Source organism: Anabrus simplex, chromosome 6 (assembly GCF_040414725.1).
Source record: "Anabrus simplex isolate iqAnaSimp1 chromosome 6, ASM4041472v1, whole genome shotgun sequence".
Classification (NCBI taxonomy): Eukaryota; Metazoa; Arthropoda; class Insecta; order Orthoptera; family Tettigoniidae; genus Anabrus; species Anabrus simplex.
The window spans coordinates 343238483-343261703 of NC_090270.1; the positions used below are offsets into that span (position 1 = coordinate 343238483).

Consider the following 23221-nt stretch of genomic DNA (forward strand, 5'->3'; position numbering starts at 1 on the left):
GCCACTCAGCCCGGCCCAAAAGCTTTGATTCAAATTCAAACCTCTTTACAGTGTTCATTTGGACTGATGTTGATTCGTTCGTTGAATGGCTATGTTAAGCCGTGAACAGACCTTCCCATATTAATTTATTCACCATTTGTTGGTCATGTTTTCAGCATTTTATTGCCTGTAGTAACCTACCCCTAATCCCATAATCTTCCACTATGGCTGATATCTTTTTCTTTACTACTCCCCATATATCTTTTCTAGTTCTAAAAGATACCAGTACACAATTAATAAATCTGCTTGAATATTTGTAAATTTGACAAATGAATTAAAACTACTACTGTTGCAATAAGTGATTAACTTCTTGCTAGACAAATTACAGTTAAACACACAAAGCAAATTATGAACATCAGAAATAATGTAGGCACTTCACTGTTATGTAGAACCACACATATATTACTCTTTGTTGATTGACAGAAAAGAAGAAAAGTGTGTTTTAAAATTGTCACAGAATTTCTGTGGTGAATATCACCTGTCTGCAGTTCTGGATAATTAAAAAGCTTTTATGAACTATCTCAAGTAAGATAGCAGAACAGATTTACTTGTTAAGACAGATTCGCACCACAAAGGGAACTGCAGTGTCACAGTAAGGAATAATTAAATTAGATGTGAACCAACCAACAAGCACTTCCTCTCCAAAAGTATGCATGACAAATAAAACAATGTTGGAAGAAGAAAGGGACAGGTAGAGCATTGTGATTAGTCAAAACATTGACAAAGGAATAATTATCATTAGATCATCTGAGATGCGAAAGCTCTTGCATCAAGATATAACAGAAGGTAAACACAGACTGCTTAGAAATAAATCATGTAAACCATGAATAAGCAGATTAAGTAGATGAAAATACATAATGGTTGGAAGGATTTATAATGGTTGTATCAAAAATCGCTCGCAAGTGACAGATCAAACAGATCTAGGCTGGTATTTTTAGAGATCAGGATAATTTTGTGCACATTTATTTCTTTAACATAGATAACTCACTTGGCTAGTTCTTTATGAATTCCCCTGGTCATGTGCCCTGTAGTATTTCACACACATTCTTTAGTTGGGAAAATTATCTAAAAAAAAAAACAACTGGAAAAGCAATAAAAATTAGGATATAGCTCCTTGCTAAATTATCTGTTAATCGATGTTGATAGGTTTCTGGCAAGCAGTTAATGTTGTAATATACATAATGAAATGAAATATCATTTGCACTCTATTGATGTATTAGCACAAGGCACCATTACTCACTTTTGTAAGAAATTTAATCTGCATAACCAATTTATTAAGGACATTGGGTTAGCAGCTCTGAAAGGATCGTTAGCAATAGTTAAAAATCATCTATACTCTTAGTTACGTCTTTGTCCTGTGAGGAATCCCTCATGGATTTTTAAAGTTGATACACATTTGTAATTACTGTACTAAGTAGGCTTTATTGTAGTATACTTACCATTTATGGATACATTATGAATGACCCTTGTAGTTATTAATAAAATTTTCATATGAGCTTTGTCTTTTTGGCAACCTCCAAATGGGGGAAGCAGGAATAAATGCATTTCTCTCTCTCTCTACTACTGTTTCCCTCATACCTAAGTTTTAATTCACCAGCTATGTTCTTTGCAGATTTGTCATGTTCACATTATGAAGATATTATTTATTTCTATGTTTTAGCGAGTTTTTGCAGTGGTGGACTTGTATGGTAGCACATTGAGTGTTGGTATCACGAGTGTACGGGCTAGCACATGTCATGAGATCACCCCTGGAGAAGAGGGAGAAGCAGCTGCAGCAATGATGGAATCATTACGTTCTAGTAAACTCCATGATTCTCTTGAGATATTGCTGGATACTGCTACACCTACTCAGCAACCTAACAAACCCATGTGAGTAAAACACCCCTATGAATATTTATTCTGTTAGTTCCTAAAAGTATGTCATCAGCATATTTCATTGAGTTTTAAAATCAGCTTGTCTGCTGTGCAAAGTATACCAAGTTTTCATTTATAGAATATGCTATTTCTGTTGATATTTTCATATTTCTATGAAGAAGGTAAAAGAATGGCTAAGGGAGGTAGGTGTGAGTGGTGGTTGTGGAGTGTGAGGGAAGAGATATCAAGTATGAGGGAGACAATTAGGACAGGAATAAAGATAGGTTTCCTTCAGTCAATCTACAGAGTACTAGTAGGCAAGAGGGAGAGAAAGGAAGGGGTAAAGTTGTGGAAGACAGGTGGTCTAATGTTTTAAGACGAAGCAAAATGAGAGCTAAGGGTTGTCATCAGGGAGTGAATTCAAGAGAGCTATCAGTAAGGAATTGGTACGAGTCACTGCAGGTAGAACAGCAGAGGGAAGATGGAGAACAGGGAAGTGTTAGAAGGATGGGCGAGGCAAGAGAAAAAGGGAATGGTAGGAAAGTGAAACTTAAAGTGGAGGATAAAGAAAGGGAGATGGAACAGGGAGAGAAGGGAGGAGTAAGTAGGTTTTGCTGCTGTCAAGGAAGTTGAGGGAGACCAGAAGAGGAGGGGATCTAATGAGGTGGGTGATGTTGAGGATCTGGTCATAGGTGACTCTGTTGTTAGGCATGTGGGGAAAGTGTGTGGAGAAAAGGTAAGTAGGGAAAAGTGTTATCCAGTAATTAGGTTCAGGCAGATGCTGAGGAAGTAGAAAGGAAAGGGGAGGGTAAAGGTACAATTTGGAACCTCGCCACCGTGGCCGCGTGCTGCCGCTGCCAATGCTGTACGCTGCCATGGCGGCGGAAGTTCACTACCGCTTCACATGTATCCCTCCAGGATGCATTTGGAACACCTCCGCCGCTGGCAAAGCAGCGCCACCTTCGCAGCGCCGCGTTTGGAGCGGGGCTGCCTAGCCGCGCCAGTAGCAGTCTGGCAGCTCGGTCGCGCGCCGCCGAACAAGCATTCATAATGTCTTTTTCACCGTCAGATGACGAAAAACTCGTGGAGCTTGTATCAAGATATCCAGTTCTGTACGATGCAAAGGTGGCAGGTTATAAAGACGCAGTACTGCGTTTTTGTTGGGCATTGATGCACTTCCGCTGTGTAGAAGGCTTCAAATCCTCAGCAACCAACGTCAATACCATCTCGAATTGGTCGTAGTTGAGTCTGCAGTATTGTCTAAACAGATCTTCATCTCTTTGTAGATGTCTTTCAATCAATATTTTAAAGCACCCTTCTTCCTCTCGGTTTTTGTAGATATCGTTCGTCACTTTACTTTTCCTTTTGCGGAGCAATAAAGCTAGAAGCATCAAGTTGTCATCGTCTTCTTCTTCCTCCAATAGTCTTCTTTTTGTTTGCATTTCGGACAAGATTTGTGTACTGAACGGGTGAATCACACCAACTGCGCTGCCGAGGAAGAGAGGAACGAATACACCACAACTGCTCAGGCGGCGCCGCCAGTGTCGGGCCGCCTCTGGCAGCGGCAGTGCGCGGCCACGGCGGTGACGTTCCAAATCGTACCTTAAGGAGAAGATGATAATTTTCTGTTGGTACCAACAATGTAAGGCCTGCAGGAATCGGTACTAACATAGTTGGGGATGTGTAGGATCGGGTTATGACAGTGCAGGAGCAGAGATTGTTGTTGAAATGTGAAATGTCGTATGGCTTTTAGTGCTGGGATATCCCAGGACGGGTTCGGCTCGCCAGGTGCAGGTCTTTCTATTTGACTCCCGTAGGCGACCTGCCGTCGTGATGAGGATGAAATGATGATGAAGACAACACATACACCCATCCCCCGTGCCGTTGGAATTAACCAATTAAGGTTAAAATCCCCGACCCGCCGGGAATCGAACCCGGGACCCTCTGAACCGAAGGCCAGTACGCTGACTGTTCAGCCAACGAGTCGGACAGATTGTTATTAATGGGATAGGTTGGGTTTTTTTTTAATCATTTGGCTTTTAGTGCCGGGAGTGTCCGAGGACATGTTCGGCTCGCCTGGTGCAGGTCTTTCTAATTGACGCCCACAGGCGACCTACACGTCTGGATGTGGCATGATGATAATGAGATAGGGGCAGGTGAAACCCAGTGTTGGCAGATAGCCTACTCCTGGTGAATAACACGAAGAGGTCCACTGAAAGCTTTACGTCCCCATCCGATGGACGAATCACCATCAACAGTGTCATATGCCCTCACTCCATATGAGCACTGCGGAGACGTTTGTAATTGAATCCAGGCTTTTCACAATCCCTGATCAGTACAGATCAGAACCATGAAGTTTATATCCTATGATCCAGGCTTTTGGCACGCAATCTAGTGATTAGAAATTGTATACACCACTTCTCCTACCCTGCCAGCCAACATTCTCAAGGCCACCACACACAGAAAGCTAAGCTAAGCTAAGCTAAGCTATGCTATACTATGCTGCGCGAAGCAATGCCAAGCTGTGGTATGCTATGACACGAATAAAAAGCTAAGCTAAACTATGCTAGGCAGCAGTTTTATTGTCTCGCTGTTGTAAATAATCAATTACTCTCTGCACTACTGCTCGGTGGCATGATTTTTTTGAAGGGGTTCGACTGGCTGAGATTGTGTAGGTGTGGAGGCGGACGGAACAGATGATAAATCAGATATATGTGATAGGGAGTGTAGCTCATCAGATTCCGGACTCTCACAATCATCTGGGTGGATACTTCAGTTATCTCTTGAAGTCGATATGTTTCCTGCCTGTCAATGTTTGAATGTGTGATGTAAGGAAAATTAAGCTATTAATCCACATCCAAACGTATATTAAGAAATGATATGGAGATCTGTTTATGGAGAATGAACATATTGAACTCTCCTAGTCCTTGTGCTTCAAACGCAATTATTCATGTTGTTCATTTTAATTAGTGAAATGTTTATAATGTCTTAGCTGCAAAACGTCACAAATCGAGACATTCTTATTTTCTTATAACCTCGAATGAATTACATTCGTTTTAAATTATAATACACTCAACATATAAATTCACTTATAATTTAATCTATTTTTAATATTTTAAAAATTTTTAAATATTAGTCATTCTACGTGCGTTAAAATGACAGCTCACCTTCTTGTAGAAATATAAGGCAGAAAGAATTCCATTTGTTTATGGAATCTCCACTCCATTTTTTCCCTTCCTGTCCACTTTTACTCTCTTTTTGTCTCGTTAGTGCCTCCGTAAAACAGTCTCTCAGTCTTTTTCATACGTTTTAGAGTTCTTTACCTAAAACAATATATGCTATTATTTTACTTTTCATTTTCTTAGTAACTGTTGATATATTTAAGAATGTGGCATTCAATTGCAGAACAGGCGCTTCTTGATATATTTGCTAAATTGTAAATAATGTGCGTAAAGCCATGCATTCTTCTCAAACAATTAGAACTGTCAAAATTGTGATCATGTAGCTAATTAATAAATTTTAGTCTACTTACAACAATTTAAAGTACTGAGCTTATTTCCTGCCAACAGTTTTCCTTTCTTGTCAAATCTCTGTAGTAATTTGATGACATAACATAAAGGCAGGGATATCTTTTCACCTCCTCAATTAGTCGTTCTTCTTTTGGCCTGTTATCTATTGTATTAAAATATCGAAGTACTATACCAGAAGAGACTCACACGACATGACTAAAGACATACGACAGCCCGCCAGACCAACTGCTCAGAAATGAAAAGCACATGCGCCAGGCCAGGTACAGCCAAGAAAATCACCTGCTTAGCGATCTGTCTAGCTTAGCTTAGCTTATCTTGGTATAGTATAGCTTAGCATAGCGGCCTGTGTGTGTCATCGTACTTAAATGCATTGGGAGCGATATTTTTCACAACACCGCGTAGCTTAGCTTAGCTTAGCCTAGCTTTCTGTGTGTGGTGGCCTTTATGGTGATAATTTTTCGACCAACAGGACTTGAACTGGCCAAACATGCGGTCAGACCATATAGACTTCAATGTCTTAACGATCATGGCCACCAGGCGGGATATTGTTTAGGAGGGGTACTAACTGAAGAGTGATGGTGGATATAAATGAAACTATGGAGTAGTATGTGTGTCATTGGGAGCGAGAATTTTAGATCTTAAAGGGTGGATGGGAGATGACCTTCACTTGAATCACAATAGTTTGTGTTCCGAGGGTACTGTGGAACAGCAGAGGTGAAAGAAGGTGCGGGTTGGAATAGGTCTCAACTACAGAAGCACGAAAGATGAATTAAAATTTTAAGAAGGTTATATTTTCAAAACGTAACAATGGTAGCATAGAATTTTGAGCATACAACAAATAACAAGAAGTTAAATCAGGTACACAATTTAGAGAATATTTAACGGGTTCCCACTAGGGGAAATAACCAAGACAATCAGATATACAGTCGCTGTACCAAAAACTAGTTAAGTGATTTTTACATATATTGGGCTACGGCCCGAATTCATTAACCCTTAGCCCTCTTTTTCTTCTGAACACTGCTGCCACTCCAGCTCCATTTAAGAATCTATTTGCAGAGGGATAACAGAGAGCACAAACATATTGACAGCATATTTATAAAAATCAGCTAAAGCAAACACAAAATAAATATAATACAAGTTCAATACAGTATTCAGGTGCAATTTTCAGCATTTTCAAACCTAAAATTATCTCAGACAGTCACTTATTGTCTGTAATAGTGCATTGTGTGAAACTTCCCAAAACACTCGCCGGGATGTAATCCAGGCTTTTTTCTGCAGGTATTGCTGAAAAAACCACTCTCACATCGTAATTTAGGCTTACTGTTCATTGCCATATTTAGGATTACGCCTAAAAATGCTTTGAATTCAGGAAAAGTAACATCTATCCACGACCCCCTAATAGACTCACGTGTGAGGGGCGTAACCTTTTGAATGTTTACACTAGCATACCGGTTAGTTTCGCGCACAATTTCCGACAATAACTCGTCAGTCAAAGGTAATAATTGGAAAAAGTCAAGTTCATTCAACCATGCGGTTGTTCATAATCTGATGTACCTGGGAATGAGCTTTTGAAATCCAAGTCAGTGTCGCGGTATTTCCTCCATCCATCAGAAGAGGTACCAGCATTGCCATTCAGCATAATTTTCTCATTATCGGGAATTTTATCACTAAACTCACCAACACAATCTCATTCCGCAATATCTTTCTCACCATTTAGTGGAAAATCACTCCCACTGTCGCTGAAATCAACGTCCCTTTCACCTAAAAGTCTGGCGATTTCTTTCTCACGCTGCTCTCGAACGACGCCATGTTGCTAAGCAATGTTTATTTACAAACTCACATTGTCTGCCAAGAATCTGACCAAAGCCTGTTTTCAAAGAGATTATAGCTATACATGGCTTCAAATTTTCATCGAAGGTTTGCAGAACCTTACTGTACCTGTAATTCATGCACGCGTAACCCGACAAAGGAGTTATATAGGGAACAATATCATGTCGGGCATTGCCCGACATAGGACCTATGCGGGATATTCTCGTTGTCGGGCATGGCCCGCCGCGTGAGTGCTAAGGGTTAACTCTTGAGCTCTCAGCTCACAATCACCAAAGCTACAGGGCAGAAAACCCCTAAGTACAAGGAGCACTTGCTCCTAATTACAATGTTAAAGAAAAGAGCAGAACCGCTCTCAATATTACCAGCCTATCAAAGGCTACAACCTTCATTTCAGACTGCCCTCAAGGCACACTAAGAAACAGGGGTATTCGATACCCAACCTACAGGGCCTTTACATGAGGAAAACAAAACAACAGGTTAAATTACTGGCCCACAATACAAGATTGAATGGAGGCGATAACTTGCACTTCTACACAAAGTTTTTGTCTAAAACCTATGTGTTAAAAATTAAATAACTGGAAAGGAGGTTCAACCTATTCAATACTCAAAAGAAAGAAATGTAGCAATCACATTTCTATTTAAATGGGACCGGTTTCGACCTTAGTCTAGGTCATCATCAGCCATAAAAAACATGTAAAATGTTTATGAATGTTGGAGGTCAGTTTCACTCTCTGTTGGGCACAAAGACACAACACCACATTCTGTCCTGCACAAAGTCACAACACTACCAATCCACATGCGAAGATCAAAAAGGCTTGAATTCGCAGACGAACAGATCTGTAGTAGAAAGCCGCCAGCTCCCGGTGACCAGCGCGGCACACTCAAGGTCACGCGCTGCGGCCAAACACCAAAGTAGAGTGGAGAACGTTTCAAAGGTCCAGAACCTGTCACGGCTGCGGGAAACCAAGTACGTATATAAAAATATACGACGCCAATTAGTACAACCGAATGAGCACCCGTACTCCAGTTAAGTTCTTGTTAAACAGTTGACTTGAAAAAACAATTGTAGAGAGAAGAAAAAAATGTAGTAAAAAGCGCAATATCGGAAAACAAATGAAAACTTATATGCACAGTGCGCTATTTTTAAAAAGAAAAAATTTTTAGGTTATGATTGAAGTAGTCGAAGTTGGCGCAAGACAAAAATTTTTGAAATAGGAGAATAAATTAAACGAGGAAGAGTGATAGTGAAATAAGAGAAAGAATAAAAGAAATTGAAGTTAGATGCTAATGAGGAAAGATAAGATAGGGAAATGAAGGAGGGGTAGTTTAAGGTGGGTTAGGAGGGTGGGTTATTGGAGGTAGAAAATGTGGGTGGGAACTATGTAAGACATGGAAAATTTTTGTCTTGCGCCAACTTCGACTACTCCCAACTGATGAGCCTAACTTAGCACACGAGGGCGAAACGCAGGCAACCAAGAATGAGTTAGCTGGAAAATTTATAATGTCCAATAACGGACCATTATATTGGTATTATAAATTTATTCATTCGGGACAAATATTTTAAATTCCCTATGGGAGTGTGCTAAGTCCCAACTGATGAGCCTAACTTAGCACACGAGGGCGAAACGCAGGCAACCAAGAATGAGTTAGCTGGAAAATTTATAATGTCCAATAACGGACCATTATATTGGTATTATAAATTTACTCATTCGGGACAAATATTTTAAATTCCCTATGGGAATCAACATCTGTATTACTTCAATCATAACCTAAAAATTTTTTCTTGTTAAAAATAGCGCACTGTGCATATAAGTTTTCATTTGTTTTCCGATATTGCGCCTTTTACTACATTTTTTTCTTCTCTCTACAATTGTTTTTTCAAGTCAACTGTTTAACAAGAACTTAACTGGAGTACGGGTGCTCATTCGGTTGTACTAATTGGCGTCGTATATTTTTATATACGTACTTGGTTTCCCGCAGCCGTGACAGGTTCTGGACCTTTGAAACGTTCTCCACTCTACTTTGGTGTTTGGCCGCAGCGCGTGACCTTGAGTGTGCCGCGCTGGTCACCGGGAGCTGGCGGCTTTCTACTACAGATCTGTTCGTCTGCGAATTCAAGCCTTTTTGATCTTCGCATGTGGATTGGTAGTGTTGTGACTTTGTGCAGGACAGAATGTGGTGTTGTGTCTTTGTGCCCAACAGAGAGTGAAACTGACCTCCAACATTCATAAACATTTTACATGTTTTTTATGGCTGATGATGACCTAGACTAAGGTCGAAACCGGTCCCATTTAAATAGAAATGTGATTGCTACGTTTCTTTCTTTTGAGTATTGAATAGGTTGAACCTCCTTTCCAGTTATTTAATTTTTAACATCAATAATTTCAATACGGAACAATGAAATTTTTATCTTTAAAACCTATGTGGCGCTAGGCCGATGATACAGGGGCGAATCCCAATCTATGGAGGTGACTAGTTGGCAAATAATTTTAAGACTTTAAGAAGGAAGAGAAAAACGGTTACAAAAACATAGTCACCTCAAATTCAAAATGAAGGGGAGTTCGAGAGGGTGAAGCACTCTCTATCCCCGCTTTACAGATTTGTAATTTGTAGATAGACAGAAAAGAATTTACATTTTAAAAGGGTATTTTACATACTAAAGTATTCGAATCCTCCCCGAGAGTTAAACTGCTGGCTAGCAAGAAATGAAGATGTTAACAGGCCATTACCTTGTAGATGAACTGCTGCTTGGAGAAGGAGGCGCTTCCCGCCCCCTGCTATATATCCATACACTAAGAAAGATGTTACAGAAGTGGCCCCTAGACCAAAAAATCAGCAGTTTATATACCCTCGTGGAACATTCGAGACCTTTCATGAATGATAACAACCCGCCCACAAACTTTTATTCGTCGGCAAAAGATTACAAGTCAAAACTGAAGAAGAAATCTAGGATTGGTGGAAAATTAATTTAGAAAATTTAGGATTGGCTAAATTTAAAACTGGCGGAAACAGAGATCAATATTGCCAACCCAAAAAATGAAAGAAAGAAATTTAACAAAGAACTAACATAGATACAAAATTTCTTCAAAAACAGTTCGTTCACTTCGCACCAGGGTGCACAGTTATAGTTTTTAAGTAGTGACATCTAGAAGAGAATGTCCACACTTCTTGCTACAGAGCAAACAAACACAAATCGAAATAGACATAGTTCAGAACATTTCAAAATTTACAGTAGTGACATCTTCCAAGAAACCTTTGATTTAATACAGATTTTAAAGTTCAGAGTTTCTCCTGTAGAGAGGTTTCAACTGGCATAATATTTGAATTCGCGGCGTGGAGGTGTACCGGCCGGTACAGTTTGTTTAGAAGAATTATAGGGGGGTAAATTCAGAGAAATGGGCTGGAATAGGGAATAGTGATGAGACGATAGTGAGGTGGAATCCCGGTAAGGATAAGAGAGTTATTAGTGTTAAAATGTAAAAGTATTGTAAAGAAAGAAAAATAATTCATTTATTAGATATTGTTATAGGAGTTGCATTGTGGCTGGGAATTGAAATTATAGATGCAGAAATTTTCTTACGGAACCAGGGTGTTTACCATAGAGACGAGAGGAACTCTAGGAGGGTATTATCCATACTGGTACAAGAAGAATTTGTAAGGTACAAAAACGTTGAGGATGAGAAACATGAAATTCTAGGTATAAAGCTCATCTCTAAAGATACTGTATATGCTGTATGTGAGTACTCCGCTCATATTTATTCTGGAATTCAGCATGAGGACATACATTAATCAAAACAGCCTCTTTGCTTTTTCAATGAGTAATGAATAAAATTACAATTACTTTACAGAATGCGAGTCGTTAGATATTTTCCCATGGAGCTGAGGTGATACCAAAGTTTGCATGGAAAAACACATTACTCTATTTTGTTTTTGTTTTTGAATAGAGACATCACTAAGTGAAACTAGACAGACTTTCAAACTGATTGCGTACATGTCACATTCTCGTGCCAACTAAATATTCAAACAGGGGAATGAAAATTCCTTAAACCCCTCACCTCCCTTCTCGACCAAGTATCACACGATTATATAAATCTCAACCGGTAACCACAAGCTGTGAGTAAATGAATGAGAGCACGTCACATCCCCTTGGCGTGAAGCCATGAGAGTGCTCGGGCACCAGAGTTACCATATTCTCAGTACAATGTGTATTGATTACTAGAATGTAACAGTTACTAGAATGTAATGATTATAATTTTATTTCAAGGAGTAAATTAGAAGTGAAAATTACTTTTTGTGAAAAGTAGTTATTACAAGTAAAAACTACTGAAAAATTAATCAGTACTTGGAATCAGAGGTGGTTTTGCCTTTACAATATCTTTACAGGATATTTTGAACTCCAGAGTTTACAAATTAGAATGCCAATCCTGTAATTCCAGCTATGTAGGTCAAACAGGCCGCAATTTTGTCATAAGATACGCCAAACATCATAAAGCATCCAGCCACGAATACACGTCGATAGATAAAGATCTTAATATCTTGCATTATGAGCAAAAAGGCACCTTGCTCAATGTTCTCGAGAGCATCCACATCAATTTAGATCAATTTATGAACCCCTCTCACAATTTAAATGAAATCAATGAAAAAAGAACATTCTACTGGAAACATTCATTTCATATATTTGTCAGAACTTCTATAATAAAAACAAACCCCGGCTCCATCTCTCCAACTCACCACCACTCCCCCCTCCCCATGCCCCGCCCTTTCACCACCAGCCCTGCACCCCCCTTCCCCCTCTGCTCCGCCCATCCTCGCAAACACAGTTGAGCCAACAATAGACTCTGTACTGGGAGGTACACTTCTACACCGTGCGTTCAAAATGAGCGCCTAAAAGAACTCCTCTATCTACCAAATGTGAAACCAATAATAAAACAAGTTAGAACTTTACTCTGAAGATGTCACCACTAAAGTCTGATATAATTTTGTTATTGTGAAGTTTCCTGTACTGTGTGAATTTCTACTTGTTTTGTTTGCCCTTCATCAAGAAGTTTGGTCATTCTTCCGTAGATGTCACTGCTGAAAAACTATGATCATGCACCCTGGTGCGAAGTGAATGAACTTTTGAAGTTTTGTATCCATAAGTTTTTTTTTTTTTTGTTTTGTTTTACTAATTGATGCTCATTTATTTTTGGGTTGGCAATATTTATCTTTTCTTTCCGCCAGTTTTGAATCTAGCCAATCCCAAATTTCTGGAATTAATTTTCAACCTATCAAAGCCTTCTTCGATTTTGAGTGTAACTTTTAAAGTACCCAATTAACGTGAGAGGGTGTGGCTAGTTTAATCTGGAATGGTCTCGAACTTTCCCTGAGGGTTTATAAACTGCGGATTTTCACGTCTCTTGGCCAATTGATCGTCATCTAACCTAGTGTGTGTGTCAAGCAGGAGGCGGGCAGCGCCTCTTTCATCAGGCAGCAGTACACCGATAAGGTAATGGCCACATAACATCTTTATTTCTTGCTTGCTCTGCAGTTTAACCTGAGGGAAAGGTCCAAATCATCACCTATGTAACCTGCTTTTCTGAAAATGTAACTTCTGCCGACTTATGTAATAACTTCATAAAATCTTTAACTGTAAATTGGGGATAGAGAGTGATGTACCCTCTCGAGCTCCCCTTCATATTGGTTTGAGGTGACTTCGTTTTGTAACTGGTTTTCTTCCTTTCCGTAATGTCTTAATTTATTCTTATACGGGTCACCTTAGTAGTTTGGGAATAGCCCCTGTTTCACCGGCCTAGGGCCCTTTAGGTTTTAAGTGTTCATATCTAGGGGTGCAAGCATTCGCCTCCTTTCATGCTCGGGCCATCTATTTAACTGTTATTTCTTTTCACATGAAGGCCCTATAGGTTGGGTACGAGATACCCCTGTTTCAATTTGTAAGTTGGGCCATGGAAGGCCAAAAGGTGCAAGATATTTTTGGTGTTGCCTTGAGTAGGCTTGAGAACCGAGAGCACGTTAGCTCTTTTTCAAGTGTTGTAAAAGTGCCTCTGGGAGGCCTGATATTGGAATTGCTGGAGCAAGTGCTCCATGTATTAGGACTGTCTGTAAAATGTGAGCTGGGAGCTCAAAAATTGTAAAACTAGGGGCGTGTGGCCCAAGAGTGTTAATGTTCTGAAATCTTGGATTTTTCTACGTCTTGTATCTCACTAAGTGAAAAATTGTTAAGTTTGTTGTTTTTCGAAAATATAACCTTCAGTTAAGTTTTAAATTCTTTTCTTGACATTGTAGTTAGACCCATTCATCCCAGCACCTTCTCTCACCTCTTCTGCTCCACGCGTAACTCCGTAACAGACTCGATCATACGAACGGGACCGTTAACTTTGAGTTGAGAAGACAAAGCCGGTTCGAGAAGACAACCCCCTTTTAAGTACCGTAATTTTAGAGATTTCTTCACACCCATTTCACATTTCAGCCCAAGTTTCTCACACAACCTCTTTTTTTCCATCACAGATTGGAACTTCATTGAGGGTTTTCACTATGGTCACTTACAGTTTACCATGCGCCTGTTACTTCTCTAACTTAGCTTCTCAGTTTTTTCACTGCCCTCCCGACCATTTAAAATAAGGCAAATACACTTAGCCAACATTGGAAACAATCTTCGGGGACGGGACCGCTAAATTGAGAAGAAATTGAGAATGCTGCTATTCTAAAATTTTTAATTCATCTGCGTTTTTCCATCACTTATCACATACATTTTATCGGGCACATTGTCTCCTCTCAAACTTGGTTTCCCAAGCTTTTACGCTCCCCTCCCAGCCATTCGTTTTGATGGTGTTTCTAGAAAGACAGACTGTCAGCCTGAATTTTCAACACAGTGATTTAGTCTTGTTTTTGAATTGTTATCAAACTAAAATTTTTAGACTAAGAGATCCGCAACCTCACCATTAGCACTTATTGTTTAATTTCCGTCTGTATCAATTATTTTGTTGTCTTTTCTTCGTTTTAGCACACTTTTTGGATTCAATTATGTTTTATATTAACCTTTTTTTCACTGAATTTGTCTCAGCGAGCTATTGATTGCTCCATCTAGTGATGTAAATATTGTATATTGTTATTCTTTTTATTTCTGTCATGTCTCTTTCGTTTTTTCTTTTGTTCCTTCATTATTTTTTAGCACCTTTTTAGTTTGTATTATGTAGATTACTTTAACCCCACTTATTTCACTGAAGATGGCTCAAACGAGTCAAAACATGTTTGAATTTTATTGCTCCATCTAATGATGGAATTATGTTTTGTATTGAATTAGGAGGATACAATTAATTTTTCCTTTATAAAGTTGTTTTACCTGCTAAGAATGTTATAACAATGCAATTCCAGAATACTTTCAAGAGTCTGCTAGATTTGCTTCTTTGTGTGTCTGTTGAAGCAATGTGGATTAGGGAAGGAATGTCTAGGAGACATTAAAAACTTGTACTAATAAATAATCATAGTTAAAGAAGGCAGACATTTTAAAATCTATATATATAAAATAAGAGTTTTGTCTGTACATTGCTCAGAATTTGAAAAGGATGGTATTTCTGTATCGGTTGTGTCCATAGAAACAAGGAAATGCACTTTTTAATTTTCTGTAATTTCTCTGTCTGTATATATGTATGTATGTATGTATGTATGTATGTATGTATGTATGTATGTATGTATGTTTGTATGTATGTATGTACACGCATCACGAGAAAACGGCTGAAGATAATTTAATGAAAATCGGTATGTAAAGTTTGGTTGTAAGTAGGTACAATCTAGGCCATAAATAATCGTATTCACGCCGAGAGAAATGGTAGTTTAGGGGAAGGCCTAAAATGTAATTCTCAAATATTTATGTTATTAGTGGTTCTATCTTAATCAAAATCAGTATGTAAAGTCCTGGAATAAGTCGCTACAATATAGGCTATAAATAATCTTATTTATGTTGAGAGAAATAGTGGTTTAGGGGAAGGCCTCAAATTTAATTCCATGATATTTATGTTATTAGTGGTCGGATCTTAATGAAAATTGGTGTGCAAAGTCGGGGAATAAGTTGCTATAATCTAGGACATAAATAATCTTATTCACACCAAGAGAAATGGTAGTTATGGGGAAGGCCTAAAATTTCATTCTCAAATATGTAAGATATGTTATAAGTGGTCCTATCTTAATGAAAATCGGTTCCTATCATTTATGTCTTCTACATTTTTACCGTACCGGCCTTGATAACGGAGATATCCATGAATTTTGATTTTTGTTGCTAAGTCCATATCAGCGCCAAGTCACGAGAAAATGGGTAAACAGAGTTTAATGGAAATCGGTATGCAAAGTCGGGGAATAAGGAACTACAGTGTACGCTATAAAGAATTTTGTAAGATGCCCTGATATCACAAAGTCCAAAGAAAACTAAATGTGAAGGCCTACAATACAAAAGCTCATAACATTGATCAACAATAACGTTACACTGACCATTGTTTGTTGGGATGTGCTTTGTGTCCCTGTTGCAACCCATCTTCGATAGATGGGATTACTGCTGTATACCTAGTTTTTAAAATTTGCTTTACATTGCACCGACTAGGTAAAGGGCTAGGAGTGGAAAGAAAGTGGTTCTGGCCTTAATTAAGACCACGGCTGCTACCTTCCCATTCCTAGGCCTTTCCTGTCCCATTGTCGCCATAAGACCTATCTATGTCGGTGCGACGTAAAGCAAAATAGCAACAACATTTGTATCACATCTTCAGAGAAATGTATAGACTACAATATCCAATGTTGATTTTTTTTTCTTATGCATTTGGGGATTGCTGACAACAATGTGAAGCTTATTTTCTAGCTCATATTTTCAGTAGATTGTACGAGGGTAATCCAAAAAATAAGGTCTCTTATTTTTTTATAAATACAGAACTCTGTTCGTGTGGCTGTTGGTCACAATATTGTGAAAAGTGTTTCCCACACTCACATATAAACATGCGCACGCCGCGCTGAGGCACTCAGTCTTAGCTTAGCAACCGTTGAGATCGGAGCTCCCGTTGGATGTTACTGCCAAGTGCGGAGTGCACGCAGTTATTTGGTTTTTGAACGCAAAAGGTACTGAACCGGCTGAAATCCATCTCCAGTTGTCGGAAGTCAATTCCTAACTCGGTCGAATGACTGGAAACCGGCTGTGGATTTTCATTTTCACATTAAGTGGCCATCATCATTAGATGAGACTGTCTGGCTCCATGGCTAAGTGGTTAGCATGCTGGCCTTTGGTCACAGGAGCCCCAGGTTAGATTCCCAGCAGGGTTGGGAATTTTAACCATAACTGGTTATAAAAATTTATTAAAAAATGTATTCAGGATGCATGGATGTCAAAAATGTTCGTAAGTGGTGTAGAGATTTTACAGCCGGTCTGACTGAAATTCACGACGAACGAACAAAGGAGCGGGAGACTGTTAATTTCCGTCGAGACAGTTGTGAAGGTGGAGCAAATCATGCGTGAAGATCGGCGGATCACCCTGGATGATCTCTGCACTTTGGTTCCTGAGGTTTCCCGAAACGCCGCTCACAACTTCCTGAACAGCATGGTGGCGAGTTGGTATGACATGGGCATACAAAAACTGTCACAGCATCTACAAAAATGCATCAACCAAAATGGTGATTATGTAGAAAAATAGCTAAATGTTCAAGCTGTTGTAGAAATAAACAGGTCTATGTATTTATTTAAAAAATAGGATACCTTATTTTTGGGATTACCTTCGTGCATTTCAAAGCATGGTGTGAAAATGCCGCAAAAGAAAGGAAAAGTGATTTAATATTGAAGAAAATCACACAGATTATGGTGGTTATAAAGTGGGAAAGCATCTCAAAGGAATTGGGTGTATAACACTCAATGATTTCTACGTTTCGGAAGGACAGAGAGAACATCTGACCGCTTGTTATATTACTGATCATTGCTGCTTCTTTCCTCACTTATTATGTTCTATATTGCTGTCCATACTGTGTAAACATTAAAAGAAAAACTCCCACTCCACAAATACAGTACTAACTTCACTTATGTTTTTTGAAGTTTTAACTTATTCTGATAATTAACCATGTGTGTGTGCAGCCTAAAACTTCGAGATATGACATTTTTAGCAACATAAAGAAGACCAGTTTGTGCGACTATCACTTGTAACAACCGTTAATTGGTGGTCCCTCCGGAGTTGTTATAACCAGTTTCGACTGTATATTTATTGATGTGGCTCTTAATCTAATTGTTTCGACTGGCTTCTTCTGGGTGTTAGGTTGTCCGTTTGTTCCAAAGATGGCAAGTTTGTTTCTGACTGACAAGGAGCTCATCCCACTTCAGGATTGAGAAAGCACAATGTTGTTGGCATTGTTCAGAGTATTGGACAATATTGGTTGCTGATGGAAAACTTCACCCTGAGGAGTATGATGGAAAGTTCACCCTTGAGTGGTACAAAAATCATCTGCCTCTAATTAGGAAGGTGATCTGCAGGAGAGAAATTGCATTTCACCAAGCAAGTTGGCTTAATGATTTGAGTGATAGGTGATAGTACGTTGATGGCCCTGAAGATGGTTTTCGATGGTTTCCCATTTTCACACTAGGCAAATGCTGGGGCTATACCTTAAGTAAGGCCACAGTTGCTTCCTTCCCAGCACTAATCCTACAAGTATGAAGGATGAGTTTTCCACCTAATCAATACTTTATTATACAAAGTGTCTAATAATTTAAACTACATTAAAACACAGTACCGGTTTCGACTTGTTAAATAGGTCATCGTCAGCTGTTGATGAACCTGCTTATTCAGTAGCAACTGTACAGAATAAAACATTACTAAGAAGATTAAACAAGAATGCCACTATTCTAATAAAATGTAATGCTTAGTGTAAATATATACATATGGTACAATTTGTGAAGTTACAAGGCTTTAACTTCCTGGAGTCCCATGAATGCCACATATTCCACATACTATATTATGCTATAATGTTAAAAGTTGGCCCCGTGGTGTAGGGGTAGCGTGCCTGCCTCTTACAGGCAGGTCAGGAAATTTTACCTGGACCTGAGGGCTGGTGCGAGGTCCACTCAGCCTACATGATTAGAATTGAGGAGCTATCTGACGGTGAGATAGCTGCCCCGGTCTAGAAAGCCAAGAATAACGGCCAAGAGGATTTGTCGTGCTGACCACACAACACCTCGTAATCTGCAGGCCTTCGAGCTGAGCAGCGGTTGCTTGGTAGGCCAAGGCCCTTCAAGGGCTATAGTGCCAGGAGGTTTGGGGGATAATGTTAAAAACAGGAAACAATTCTTAAAGTTTAAAGAGTTACTGATATCATCGTGTCAAGTTCAAATATCTTATGCTGCAATGCCAGCGTTATGTCCAACGATTGTACAAGGTAGATACAAAAGTGCATTGTTGGGATGCAAATATGCGGAGAACGTTATGTCCCAGCTGTTGATGAACCTGCTTATTCAATAGCGACTGTACAGGATAAAACATTCTAAGATTAAACAAGAATGCCACTATTCTAATAAAATGTAAGGCTTAATGTCAAAATATATACATATGGTACAGTTTTTGAAGTTAAAAGGCACTAACCCTGTCCCATCCCATCATCGCCATAAGACCTTTCTGCACAGGTAGCAAAAAGAGTGGTCATAATCACAGTTCAAAAAAATTGTCAAAGCAGATTTTTTAACTTGTTCAGAAAATGAAGGACTAGTCACTGCATTGACCATAAAGGTACTTCTTCTGGTGCCATTTCATCATGGTGTAAGTTTTCCTATTTCATGTTTTCTGTATCAGAGTTGCCGTACCTTGGATGTTGATCCACTGTTGGAGGTTTTGCAGTCCTCCATGCCCTCTGTGATTACTTGTATCAGGCTGTATGTATCATTTTGGAAGATGTGCCTGATATAAGCTTCTTTCCTGCTTTTGGCAAGAGTTAAGACTTTATATGATTTCCCAACTAGTGGGAGTACCTCATCGTTAATGACATGGTCTACCCATGAAAGCTGGAACATTCTGCGATACATCCATGTTTCAAAGGCCTGCAACCTGTTCATTGGCAAACACAGAAAAGCAGCACAGTAACAGACAGCACTTCACTCACAACACAGAGGTCACAGTAGCACACAAGATATTTTAATTTCAGAAATGCACTCCTTGCGATGCCAATTGTGGTTTTGCTTTCTATATCGGAATCCCATTCCTTTCTTAACTGACACCGTAGGTGCTTGTATTGTGACACCCTTTCAATAGCCTTTGCATCCAATGTGAGAACAGCTTTGGTAATTTCGTTTACTGATAGCCTTAAATTTAGTTTTCAAACTTTTTTTATGGCCAAACTCCTTCATTTAAATGTAAAGCAAACTCCTTCAGTGTGGTATATATATCGTATGGTTGTACAAGTACACAAAAGTTTACAAATAATCAAATGGAAATATCCAAATGGAAATATCCAAATTTGACAACCATTCCAGAGCACATGGTGCCACTTGGTGTAGAGTCTTCAGACCACCGTCAGATGCATGAAGTGGGCACTCGTGAACAATGTGTTGTATGGTTTGGTCCTCCACTCCACAGTCACAGGCAGCAGATGTACAGAAACCCCATTTCTTTAAGGTGTGACCACACCTCCCTTGACCCGTTCTAATGCGGTTCAGCTTCCACCAGGTTTGGCGTGGTAGTTGGAATCCCTCTACCTTCTTTGTAGGATCTTCAACCAGGTGAGCATTGTTGGGTGGATGTTCGTTCCAACATTGTTGCCACTTGTAGGTCATCTTGAAAGAATTGATACCTTCTAAATCAACTCATGGTGGCTTGCGTGATTTCAAACGTGTTGTTGGTGGATCTTGCAGGGCATCATACAACGGAGAGTTCTTTTGAGAGGTGATCTTCTTGAGCAAGCTTACCTTAGCTGCTCTCCTCCTTAGATCTTGCGGAGCGTTATTAGCTAGGACTGGTAGCTGCTGTATGGGAGTAGATCTAACAGTACCAGTGATAACCCTCATGGTCTCATTGAGTTGCACATCAGTCTTAGTGATATGAGCGCTGTTTTCCCATACAAGGGCACAATATTCACCAGCAGAAGACACAAGAGCGAGTACAGCAGAACGTAGAGTATTAGCGTCTGCACCCCAGCTGCTCCCGGCAATCTTGCGGAGTAGATTCACTCTTGAGCCAAGTTTCCTCGATAACTTGATGCACTGTTGTTTGAATGCCAAGAACCGATCCAGAGTGATTCCAAGATATATTGGATTGTAGTTATGGGGTACTTCGATTCCATCAAAAGTCTCATATTGCTTCCTTTGGGCTTCTTTATTATTTAGATGGAATGCAGTAACCTCAGTCTTGTTTGGGTTGGGTTGAAGTCTCCATTTGTGGAAGTAATCACTCAGTTTTGCCAGATCACTAGTTAGAACATTCTCACAGTTCATGAAATCTTTACTCTGGATAATTATTGCTAGATCGTCTGCATACTGGATTTTCGTGGAATCTGTGTGAGGCATGTCATGGATATACAGGTTAAACAAAAAGGGGGCCAGAACTGATCCCTGAGGTAGGCCATTGTTTAGAATCCTCCACCTGCTAGCTTGCCCATTCAGGAACACCTTAAAGCACCTGTCAGAAAGCATGTTGTTCATTAAAAGTGCCAACTTTTGACATGGGATGATTTCAATAAATTTGGACATCAAGCCCTCCCTCCATACAGTGTCATAAGCTGCTGTAAGATCCACGAAAACTGCAGCTGATTTGGGACCTCATTGAAATCCAGCTTCTACTACAGTTGTCAATGTTTAAACCTGGTCGCAGCAACTCTGATGTTTCCTAAAGCCACCGTGTTCGATTGGGATGATTTGATCCATGGCCTCTTGAATGCGATTTAGAATAAGCCTTTCTAGTAGCTTATGGGTCATGCTGAGTGCTGATATTGGTCGATAATGAGAAGCATCAGTTCCATCTTTTCCCGGTTTCAGGATGGCAATTATCTTAGCCTGTTTGAAAGCTTTGGTAATTTTCCAGTTTTCAGAATTTTATTGAAAAATCCAATACGCCACATCTTTTGTTTTCGGTCCGATGGCTTTAAGAAACTCTGGATATATGCCGTCAAAGCCAGTGGCTTTGTTTACCTTTAGCATATTCAAGGCTTTATCAAGGAACTTCCAATGTGGTAAACCATTTAGGATAGTCAGATTTGTGAATATTGAATTGTGTTGCTGTATAAAAATGTGATCCTCCTGAATGGTTTACCACACCCAAGACGTTTATTTTTTTTATTTAGATGAACTGAACTAGAGTGATCAGTACAGTGCACAGCAGGACAGATTGCAAATCTAGCAGGACAAAAATTGTACATGAATATAAAACTGTTAAACTATATGTATTTATAGGTTTTTGGGATTCCTTTTATACATTTTAAGTCGTTCTAGCAGGAAAATGAACTATGTAAATATACAATATGTTAATTATAATCATTATAAAACATCAAAGCCGTTTCTTATTAGCAGTGCTGATGTACTTATTATTATATGGACACAATATTGCATGAAGAATTACTGAAACCCTTCTAATACGCTCCTCATTTATACCTGTTATATTTGATGACAAAGCGGGATCTTGGAAAAATCAACGTGCTGTAATGCCATTATTACATTTGCCACTTCCTCCTGATCTTGGCTGATCCACTAGCAAGCCCATTTCAATACAAAAAAAGGCTATGTTTTTCAGTGAAATTCCCTTTATAGTGTATTTCAACGTATTTAGTAGATTTAAATGGATAATATGCGTAGGTTTGTCTTTTAACGCATGTAGAGGTTTCCATTTGGCATTCACCTTTAATGTCAACAGGGCTACATTTTAAACTCATTTTAACTAATTTTAACGACACACTCATGTGATATTAAATTTAAATTCTAACACTGATGATGGACCTTAGTGTCCGAAAACCGGTTATGTTTAAAAAAAGGTGTGTTCTGATACGACTGTATATGATTAATAATAATAATTGTACCGGGCGGTACACCTCTACACCGTTTATTTAAAAGTTGCGCCAGTTGAAACTCCTCTTCTGGAGGAAGGTTGAACTTTATCTATTCTATTAATTCTCTACTTTCTCAGAAGATGTCACCACGTGGAAAATTTTGAGTTTTTGAACTGTGTCACTTTTGATGTGTTTTTGTTTCGCTTGAAGTAAGAAGTGTGAACTTTCTCTTCTAGAGGACACTACTGAAGATCAACAATAGCGCACCCTAGTGCGGAGTCAAAGAACTATTTTGTTGGAGAAATTTTTATTTCAAAAGTTTGTTTCTTGTTAAATTTCTTTCTGTTATTGTTTAAGTTGGCTGTATACCCCTCTTTTTCCCCTTGTTTTAGATTTATCCAATCCCGAATTTCTTTTAGTAATTTCTGACCAATCTGGTGTATCTTCCCCCAACTTGTATCTGTTGCGGGGTCCTATCCAATAAAAACATTGTGGGCGGGTGTTTTCATTCACCTAACGCCTAGAAACTTCCGCGAGAGTATTTAAACTGCTGATTTTGGGGTCTCCGGGCCACTTCTGTTCCATCTTTCAGTGTATTAAGTACATAGCAGGAGGCGGGAAGCGCCTCTTTCTTCTTCAGCCGTTCAACACCAGGTAATGGCCTATTAATAACTTCTTTTCTTGCTAGGTCGGCAGTTTAACACTCGCGGCGGGTTCGAAGCATTTCCATCATGTAACCTTCTCCTAAAATGTAATTACTCTTTTCATCTTTTTCTTGTAAAGCTACATATTGGGATAGAGAGTGCTAACCCTCTCGAGCTCCCACTCACATTTGTTTTGAGGTGAACTTATTTTCTCAAACTATTCTTCGTTTATGTAATGTAAAGTGTTCTTCTCTAAGTCACCTCTGTAGTATGGGATTAGCCCTTGCGTTAGTGGCCCAGAGCCAGATTAGGTTTTAAAAACAAAGTGTATTAGGAGTGCAAGTTCGC

General features: G+C 39.2%; 1 protein-coding gene across 1 annotated transcript in view; it reads left to right on the forward strand.

Moving 5' to 3' along the window:
• The window catches only part of Neurl4 (neuralized E3 ubiquitin protein ligase 4), a 426720-nt gene that overhangs the window by 297053 nt on the left and 106446 nt on the right, over window positions 1–23221 (forward strand). The window contains exon 18 of the mRNA XM_067148903.2: window positions 1700–1908. Coding sequence (XP_067005004.1) covers window positions 1700–1908 — 209 coding nt within the window. The remainder of the gene's footprint in view (window positions 1–1699; window positions 1909–23221) is intronic.